Source organism: Salminus brasiliensis, chromosome 2 (genome assembly GCF_030463535.1).
Source record: "Salminus brasiliensis chromosome 2, fSalBra1.hap2, whole genome shotgun sequence".
Classification (NCBI taxonomy): Eukaryota; Metazoa; Chordata; class Actinopteri; order Characiformes; family Bryconidae; genus Salminus; species Salminus brasiliensis.
Window position 1 is genome coordinate 25,119,923 of NC_132879.1, and position 9,983 is coordinate 25,129,905.

The 9,983-nt window shown below is 44.1% G+C and overlaps 1 protein-coding gene across 3 annotated transcripts; it reads left to right on the forward strand.

The window, feature by feature from the left end:
• The first annotated feature begins 149 nt into the window (after positions 1-149).
• Positions 150-9,419, forward strand: brd1b (bromodomain containing 1b). 3 transcript variants are annotated; one of them, XM_072671829.1, is made up of 13 exons: positions 150-328; positions 1,980-3,351; positions 3,579-3,735; positions 3,920-4,051; positions 4,204-4,332; positions 4,499-4,811; positions 4,959-5,216; positions 5,369-5,851; positions 6,078-6,207; positions 6,381-6,532; positions 7,265-7,374; positions 7,699-7,853; positions 8,052-9,419. In XM_072671829.1, the coding sequence occupies exons 1-13, from the start codon at positions 301-303 to the stop codon at positions 8,218-8,220; spliced, it is 3,588 nt and encodes a 1,195-aa protein (XP_072527930.1). In that variant the 5' UTR covers positions 150-300; the 3' UTR covers positions 8,221-9,419. The 3 variants fall into 3 exon arrangements, with proteins under 3 accessions (XP_072527930.1, XP_072527928.1, XP_072527929.1); XM_072671827.1 differs by lacking the exon at positions 7,265-7,374 and having other exon boundaries at positions 8,052-8,156; XM_072671828.1 differs by lacking the exons at positions 150-328; positions 8,052-9,419 and adding an exon at positions 397-834 and having other exon boundaries at positions 7,265-7,708.
• Positions 9,420-9,983: the final 564 nt, after the last annotated feature.

A 9,983-nucleotide genomic window follows, 5' to 3' on the forward strand; every position in this document is an offset into this window, starting at 1 on the left:
CTACTACTTAAAACAATACTGTGCTGAGATGCTTTGGGGAAACCTAGCCCAGGTAAGCGCGGAAATCAATGTCTCAATAACTGCGACTATGCTGCCCCCTAAAGAGTTTGGGTGAATTGAAACCATTTCGGCATGAGAGGTGAAGAGGAAGTGAGAATATGGAAAGGGAAGAAAGTAAAATGTTACCGAGGTCCATTTCTGTTTCTGTTTCTGATCATTAATTCCCAGCGGATTCAAACCCACTGAAACCCAGCCTCCCAGTAATACGCCACATACACGCAGGCCAACGGTGTGTTTCACATGCATAGTGGAGCAGCGATTATGTCAGGTATCGTCCCTGTTAGCCTGTATTAGGGTGTATTTATTTGTAGTTGTGTGGTGGGGGAGGGGGTTACTACTGGGTTCCTGGCCTCGCTGCTTCCTTGTTGTAGAGCGGGACGTAGTGAGTCACGTTGTGCGCTGGGCAGGATCCGTACAGCCGCATTGTTGTTGGGGGCAGGAACGGCGAGCTAGCCTGCTAGCACCTACATTACCGCGCTTTAAACCTTAAACCGACCGGCCACACCATCAGACGAATGGTTATTTTAACGCGCCTTCGAGGGGTCCTATCTGAATTCAGTCGGTTGTCGTGGATACTGCTCCGTATCCCTCAAATACGGTTAAAAGCTCGGGCGAAAGCCGTTGGATGCTAACACTGCTGTAGCAGGCACTGTGTGTGTGTTAGCCCCTGCTGCTCCGCAGGCCCTACACGCCGCTGTTGCTTTTAGCTCGAAGCTAGCTAGCGCGCCCGGGTACTGCTCTGAGGACTTGTTTTACGGTACTTCGAAGCCGAAGGTAAGAAAGTCGGATCTTGTTTGACCCCTTCAAGTGCGAAAGTGTATTGTTGTTGTACTTCGGCATTTCTGGACACCGCGGTTGTAAAATTGTGCTACTCGTAATGTTCCCTTTTAGACCTTGTTTGTTTTGTCTGACGCCATCTTTGCCTAATTTCGAGTACTAGTCGCACGGAATAGCCCGCTAACGCTAGCTAGCTAGCTAGCGAGGAGCGAACCGCCGATTTTGTGCTCGCCCTTGGCCAGCTTGTGTTGTGGTAACTAGCTAGCTGCAGCTAGCCAGCCAACACGGTAAAGTGCTTTGGCTGACGGGTGTTTGCTAGCTAGCTACGTTTCTAACATGATATGCCCATGTCCTGCACTGGTCTGCAGTCTGAAGTGTGCGGGTGTGTGTATAAAAAGTTTCTCTCAGGTTGCGTTAGGATCACGCTCGGACAGGTTGGCTAACGTTAGCTAGCTAATAGCTTGATTCAGGCGTTCTCAATTCAACAGTCCTGGAGACCCACTGCCCTGCAGAGTTTAACCTCATGAGCTAGCTAATGATTAGCTAACCTCTTTATGAGCTCCTCTTTAGGTGTGTGGGGCGGGGAAGACTTGAAAGTGTGCAGGCCAGGACTGGAACCCTGAACTCGTGGGTTAATTTAGTAAGAGATAGTATAGCTATCTAAATGTAATTTAGCGCCTTAGCATGCCAGCTAGTTTAAGTTAGCTAGCACCGCTTGAGGAAAAACAGTCGCAACGCCGAGCCGCGCTTTCAGTTAGACTGTTTATCTCCTTAGCACCCAAACAATAGCATGCAAATAATAACGGTGCAGTGTACACGTGGTTTGGATTCAGGTAGGAAGAGGTGCTGCGCTCACAAGGTGTAAGTTACAGGACACATGAGCCCATTTTAACAGTCAGGGGTGTTTGTTGCCAAGCTTTGACTAACAGAGGACAGTTTCAGGCTTGGCTTGAGGTTGCTATGGGCACAGCCCTTGTTTATCTGAGATGGTGTTCTGTGGGAGAGCGGTTTAGGCTAACTGTTAACTTTACAATTGAAGTTGTTTGACTAGGTAAACCACTGCATGTTTATTGCTAGTTGGAAACTGTGATCTGGTCTTCACAATGTCAAGCTTGGTTCATACATGTCTGTTTCTCTGTTAGCTCTTTCAGGTGTTAAAATGAGGAAGAAAGCTCGGACTAATCGCCCATCCACCATTCCGAGGCCTCCGTCACCCATCAAACCCTCACGAAACCGTGAGACCCTCACCTATGCTGAGGCCCAGCGCATGGTAGAGTTGGAGATCGATGGACGTGTTCACAGAATCAGCATCTTTGACAAGCTTGATGTTGTCAACAGTGATGATCCTTTAGCTCAGGAGATCAGTGAATGCACCAGCAACAAGGAGAACACAGAGAAACCCCTGCAGACGTTGGTGCGCTCTGTACGGCTCAAAAACAATCAGCAGAAGAAGTGTGCTGCTCCGACTACAGGGCAGAGTTCTCCGTCTCAGGGCAGGTTACCGGAGCCAAAAATCAGAACGGTGGAATATAATCTTCCAGCTGTGCCGCGAAGACCCTCTGCTTATTTCACATATGTGGAGAAGACATCAGATGAGCTGGATGAAGAGGTGGAGTATGATATGGATGAGGAAGATTATGCGTGGCTGGAGCTGATCAATGATAAGAGGAAGAGTGAGGGTTACAGCCAGGTGTCCCAGAATGTTTTTGAGTTCCTAATGGACCGTTTTGAGAAGGAGTCCTTTTTTGAAAGCCAGGGTCAGGGAGAGCCGCAGTCCTTCATTGATGAGGATGCTGTTTGCTGCATCTGCATGGATGGCGAGTGTCAGAACAGTAACGCTATTCTTTTTTGCGACATGTGTAACTTGGCTGTACATCAGGAGTGTTACGGGGTCCCTCACATCCCAGAGGGTCAGTGGCTGTGTCGTCATTGTTTACAGTCTCCTTCCCAGCCTGCGGAGTGTATTTTTTGCCCTAATAAAGGTGGAGCTCTTAAGAGGACAGATGATGATCGTTGGGGCCATGTAGTCTGTGCCATTTGGGTCCCTGAGGTTGGCTTTACTAATACAGTCTTTATTGAGCCCATCGATGGTGTTGCTAACATTCCGCCAGCTCGTTGGAAACTGACCTGCTACCTCTGTAAAGAGAGAGGAGTTGGTGCCTGCATTCAGTGCAGCAAGGCCAATTGTTATACAGCCTTTCATGTGAGCTGTGCTCAAAAAGCGGGCCTGTACATGAAGATGGAGCCCATCAAAGAGGTAACTGATACAGGATCCACAACATTTTCAGTGAAGAAGACAGCCTATTGTTGTTCACATACTCCCAATGGTTGTGTCAGGAGGCCCCTTGCCATCTATGAAGAGGCACAGCCCAAAAATGGTCTTTGTCAAAAGGGCAACCATAAAGGTGGAAGGACAGGGGTAAAGGGATGCCAGAAAAAGAAAAATAAAAAAGTAGAGGCAGAGCCAGTTCCAGTGGTTCCAGCTGTGTCTGTGCCAAGCATGACACCTAAAAGGTAAGCCTCTTGTCATTTTGAAACGTGTTCATTTTTTTTTCTTTATAATTACGTCATGTAAAATTCTTTCATCTTTTCTCAGTAGACTTATTTTGATATTTCAGCCTACTATATTTAATACATGTATGTACATTTGTTTATTGGTTGACCAGTTCAGGTTGAAGGTTCAGATTCTCTAGAATAACACTGACCTTTATAGCCGGCTCTTAATTTGATTCTTGTTTCAGCTTCAACACTATCCTCAACCAAGTCTCTGTGCAAAGAAAAAGGCTGTTTGTGGAGCGAGTTCTCAGTTACTGGATGCTGAAAAGGCAGTCAAGAAACGGTGTGCCTCTTATCCGACGTCTGCAGACTACCATACAGACTCAGAAAGTACCACAACTGGCAAGTGCTTTACTGTAGTACATGCTTTTGAATGCTGAACTGTTCATCTGTACATGTGTAAAGTTAGTGTTTGCTTAAGTTTTTGAGTAAATGATTACTATCTGGGGTTATTTAAGACTTATTTAATCAACAACTTCCCTAGGTGATTGTTGTATAAACCAATTGTCTGTGTATGTAAATTCAGGAGCAAAGAGAGGAGGGCTGCTGGGCACTAAAGGAGCAGCTAAAGGACTTGCATCGCTTGCGGCATGATCTGGAGCGGACACGCTTGCTTCTGGAGCTCATTCGCAAGAGAGAGAAGCTTAAGAGAGAGGAGGTAAGAGCAAAGCAACCACTTTCTGCAAGCAACGAGTAGTTATGTGCACAGAGGTTAGGGCCAAACATCAAGTGGATAGCGCTTTCATATTTACGCAGTTGCTTCGACCCAATTTTAATGCGTTTGTGTAATTTTATGATTTCAATTATCAGATGAAGCTCCAGCAATCTGTGTTAGAGATGCAGCTCACTCCGTTTACCCTCATTCTGCAAGTTGTGCTGGACCAGCTCCAAGAAAAAGACCAGGCCAGGGTGTTTGCCCAACCTGTGAGCATTAAGGAGGTATGGTTGTTTGTAGTTTTTATGCCATATATCTTGTAAATGATATCTTTGATTCATATGTGAAAATAAACAGACAATCTATATTGAGTCTTGTTCAGAATGAGTTTGTTTTACTTGAACAGCTGTATTCTTGTCACATAACTGGTTTTGGCTCATTATCTGTAAGGTTCCAGATTATTTTGATCACGTCTCGCACCCAATGGACTTCTCTACCATGAGGAAACGTGTTAGTGCCCATGAATACAACAACTTGGATGAGTTTGAGGATGACTTCAACCTCATCATCAGTAATTGCATGAAGTACAATGCCAAGGACACTTTCTTCTATCGTGCTGCTTTGCGAATGCGAGATCATGGAGGAGTTATCCTTAGGAAGGCTCGGCGAGAAGTGGAGCGGATAGGCTTGGACTTCCCCAGTGGAATACATCTGGCTGAGCCACCTAAAATGGAGACTCCTGGAGTCCTGAAGTGGGAAGATGGTATGAAATTGTATTCTAATTTTTAATTTAAATGAGGAGAATAATTGTCTTATTAAGGAGAGGATGATTGGTTATGGCATTTATTATTTATTGTTTGGTGGAGGGGAACTTTGCAAGTGAATGTTCTGTGATTTTTGTTTATTGCAGTGGACAGGCTGCTGAATCCAGCAAATCGGGTGCACATGTCTTTGGAAGAGCAACTCAGTAAATTATTAGAAACGTTGGATTTAACCACTGCTATGAAATCTAGCCCATCGCGTAGCAAGCGCCTCAAGCTGCTGAAGAAGGCCATCATAGATGTGCGACTTGAAATGAGCCAGCAGACCAGTGGTCCTTCCCCAGAACAGAGCAAGCCCCAGGAGGTGGATACAGCATTCCCTGATCCAGAGTGTCTGGATGAAACAGGTGCATGGTTGAGTTATCACAGTGTTTTCTTAATCTAACTGTACATTTAAGCTTTAAGTTTGATTGTTCTTAAATGCAGGCATTACATTTTTAGCAGAAAACAAATACATGTTGTGAAGTGTATTTACACTCACCCATTTCTCATTTCACAGTTGACAAATCATTACCTCCCAAACTGGAGCCTTCAGTTTCTGTTCCACTTGTGGCAAATTTGGACAGCTCCTCAGAGCCTCCTGCACTGAAACCCGTGGAACTCAGCCCTGACAAGTGCCCACGAAAGGTCAAAGTTGTTGGCAAGATGGTCTCTACCTCACTGTTAAATGGTCTTTCCCCTGACATACCCTCTGAACCATCTGAAAATAACATTGTGGTAGCTACCTCCACACTCACAGAACCAGCAGGCACAGTTAACAGACGGACCGCTGTGCTGTTCCGGAAGTCTAAGAGCGTCAGCCCACAGAAGCCAGTAAAGGCTGGACAAGCCTCAGCGGACTGTCCTCAGCTAGGCACCAAGACATTCCTGTCTGTGGTAATTCCTCGTCTGGAGACCCTTCTTCAACACCGGAAGAGGGCTCGCAGTGAAGACAGCCAGGATGGAGATGAGGAGGAATGCCCAGCCAAGCGTTTTGATACTGGTAAAGAAATATAACGTACTAGTCAGCGCTGGCATCTAAAGCTAAAAACAATGGGGCAGAAAAAAATTAAGCTCAACTTAAAGCATTTATTATTAGTTTTGTTGCAAATACCCCTTTTGTAATATTTGATGTTTGCAGTGTCTTTCTTACATTATGGATCAGAGTTTTGTTAAATTCATAAATGTGCTACATGCCCTGATTTAATTTGTCCTGCTGTCTGTCCAAGGGTTGTCTAATGGATTCATATTGGAGCAGCAGAAAGAGATGAGTGGAAGAGTACTAGAACCTCGCCGCCGTTGTGCCTCAGAGTCCAGCATCTCCTCTAGTGGAAGCACTAGTGTGTTGGGGTGTAAAAGGTATGAACAGTGGAAAGAATATATGTACTTTTCATTTGGTTGGTGCTTTTAAAAATCGTGAATAGCTTTATCTTTTCACAGATTACATAGCCCAGCAGCTTAGCCCAATGTTTGCTTTATTATATAATCTAAATGTTTTGTTTTGGTTTTCTTTCAATGATAACTTGGAACAGCTCTCCTCTTGGCATGCTTAGCACTGTCAGTCAGCCCAAGAGTGGAAAAGGGAAGCAGACGATGGCACGGCGAAACACAACGGATGACAGGCATGAACTGACTGCGTGCATAGAAACGGGGAACATTTCTAAAGCAAACAAATTGGCAGCTGGTGAGTTGCCTGCTTTTGGTGAATGTGCAGCCGCAATGTTGTTGTTGGAAACAATGGCCATGTATTAACAAAATAACATGGGCTGAGAGTTGTCTGTGACTGCGGTGCTGCTGCCAGGTCAGCTTGCTGCCCCATCCTTTTTCGCTTGCCTCAGTGACGCTCTGCTACATGGCTTTAGCTGACGCTCTCTGTGATGCCTTTGCATTTGCTTCACTGTCTGCATGAATAATTCCAGCTTCAAGTACATCTGTCTGCTAATGTAAGCCATCACAGCTAATTCTGTTTTAAATGTTTCATGTTTGCCTGCTAACAAAGCAATGAAAAGTGTTATTCCATTCAAAAATCTATTTTGTAATGTTCTGAACTGATACCAATTTCTTTTTGGAATCTGACTTGCATTACAAAGCATCTCATGTACTTTCAAATTCTTGATTCACAGAATAGTTGAGCATTCTTAAGCATGTCTTTCAACAAAACAATGCTCAAAATATTACCCAGTCTTTTTGCCTTGATTTTTGGGTGGAATTCTCTCAAACTTCACATTGTCAATACCAGCTGTGGCAGACACTGCACAGGTAAACTGCCCTTGCTTCATGCCTCTTGTGCTGAAGAGATGGCCCGTGCTTCTTAATGCTGTTTGGAATTGCACAGCCATGGCTCTTGCTCTTGAGGTGTTCTTCCTCTTGTGTTTGGTGAACCCCTCATAACTTATCATTATTCCTACTTCCATAGAACTTGACCACAGCAATATATGGATGCCCTCTAATACTACCACACTAACTCTGGAACCCTTTAAACTAGTCTGGGCAAAACTTAGTGGATATCCCTCCTACCCTGCCTTGGTGAGTGTGCATGTGTGCATGCCAGACAGAGACTTCTTTTTTTCCTCCATCATCCCATGCATCTGCCTTCTGCCATCCTGTGACTTGTGTTCATGATAACGCAAGTGTCATGCTGCCGCACAAATCAGAGGTGTAGAAGCCAAAGCATTGTTTGCCAGGTGACTCAAATTGAGAATGTGTGTGTGTGTGTGTTTGTGTGTGGGCGTCTGTTTGTGTGGATGTGTCAGTTTAGTGATGAGCATTTCCATCCACGAGCTACAGCTCTTGTTGACATGGGCCGAGAAGGGAGACGTTGACTAACAGTCCACTCGTTCATTTGTGTAGATCATAGACCCACAGATGCCGCGGGCGGGTTATCATCGCAACGGCGTGTTCATCCCCACTCCTCCACGGGACGTGCTCAGGGTCGGCGAGCTGATGCAGTACAGGTCAGAGGAGAAACTCTACCTCGTCCTCTTCTTCGACAACAAACGCAACTGGTGAGGCACTTCACATCCATAAGCGTAAATCGAAGGCACAATTATGGCTCTACTGTTTGCACATGGGGAAATGGTAGACATTTACTAGTGTTACCACGAATTATTCTCAAAATGATCAAATGATTGAATGTCTGTTATGTTTTGAAACTCATCACTAGTACAGAGTATGAGACATGATCTTTTTTTTTTTCCATTTAGGCAATGGCTTCCTAAGTCCAAAATGGTACCGTTTGGAATCAATGAGACATTAGATAAAATCAAAATGTTGGAGGGTCGCTCTTCCAGCATTCGCAAAGCTGTGCAAAGCGCCTTCAGCCGTGCCATGAACCACTTGAGCCTAGTCCAAGACCTAAGTGATGGGGATTAAACCTCACTTAATGGAACTCTCCAGGGTTCATCAGCCCCATGTTTACTTAGTGTTACACTTGCATATCTGGCTGGCCAGGTTTATGGGGAGCCTGAATGGGGCCCTCTTTCTCGCTGTCCTTCCGTCAGGAGGAGGAGGAGGAGGAGCGTTTTGGATGCTGAATGCAAGAAGATCTTCACCCTCCACTAATGTGCTGCAAGACTGCTGTGAACCCTCACTGCCATCACAACCTTTCTTTTCACTCCAATCAACCATTCACAGAAGCCACGGATCCATCTTACCTGTAAATACCAAACCGCTGTAAGTTATCCAACACTAATTTATTGTTTTTGGTTGGTACCGCACATGACCTCACAGAGGTGAATTTTCCACTCCAAGGTGAATTCTCAACTTCGCACTGAGGTGCGGAACCCCGCTGGTGCTACAAGGCGAACAGAGCCTCAAGATGTTTGTTACCCCCAAATACCCCCTCCCCCTCCCGCTCAGAGACATGGATGAGGCTGTCGCACTTACTGTATAGAACTAAATTTCTTTTTAGCAGTTAAGTTATTGAAATTTACCAATGCAAGCTTCTCCTCCTTGGCATTAACATGTTATCTACTTTTTTATATAATGACAAATATTCTTATGGGACGCAACAATGTGCTGTTTGTACATATTTATATAAAGCTATGAAATTCTATACTGTATATGTAATAGTTAAGAGTCAGAACATTTTTGGACAGAGAAAAAAAGTAGCGATGAAAAACCAGAAGTGCATCACTCATGCAAAACCAAAAAGTTTGCTGCCCAGACCTGTTTGTGCTTTCTCACTTTTTTTTTTTTTCTTCTTTTATATAAATTTCCAGTTTTACGGTTTTCACCTGAGTGGGTGTGAAATATGAATGTGCTTGTGTGTGAGAGTATGTATAGTGTGTGTGTGTAATGTACAGAAGATAGTTGAGAGATTTTCCAACTTGTTGCATTTGTTTCACTGTATCGTTGGGACCTGCGTTTATAGTTTTTCAGAGAATGTGCCTGTGCAAATGAATTGTATTAGAACAAAAAAGTATGCAAAACTTTATATTCAGAGTATGTTGGAACATTTTTGGTAAAAGCTGTGGTTGCCTATTGTTGGCACGTGTGTGTGTGTGTGTGCGTGTTTTAGTCAGTCATTTATTGTGACTTTATCTTTTTTTTTTTTTTTTTTTTTTTTTTTTTCCCCCCCATAAAGGATTTTGGGTAGCAAAGGACATATTCTTACGAATACATTATTTTGTATGAATGTCATGTACTTATTGCGTGATACTCTGTATTCTTTTCTCTGGGAGGATCACATAATAGCCAATGGTAGTGAATGCTGGCAAGATCCAGTATTTATTTTTAAGTACACTGAAAATAAAAAAAGACCAGAACAACGGAGGTTTAAAAAAAAAAAAAAAAAATCAGCATTCATAATCTCTTTCCACCTTGCAGACTCCATCTGCAGCGAGATGTATTGTGAGGAAAATGTACTGTGTAGTCGTAGGCTGGCCAATAGATGGCGCTCTGGAATAGCAGTGTCTATAAGCCTACTGCACACGCACACTTGGCAGCCACTTTATAAGGTATACCGTATATAGCTACTCAGTCCATATGCCTAATATACTTTATTTACAGTGTTTTAAAATATCCGTGCATTAATTTTCCCCCATTACTGTTGTGTCCAGTGAAACTGTATTAGAGGGTTGTGGTTCACTTATTGAATGGGGGCTGCCACAACAACCTGGGTTTGACCAAAGGGC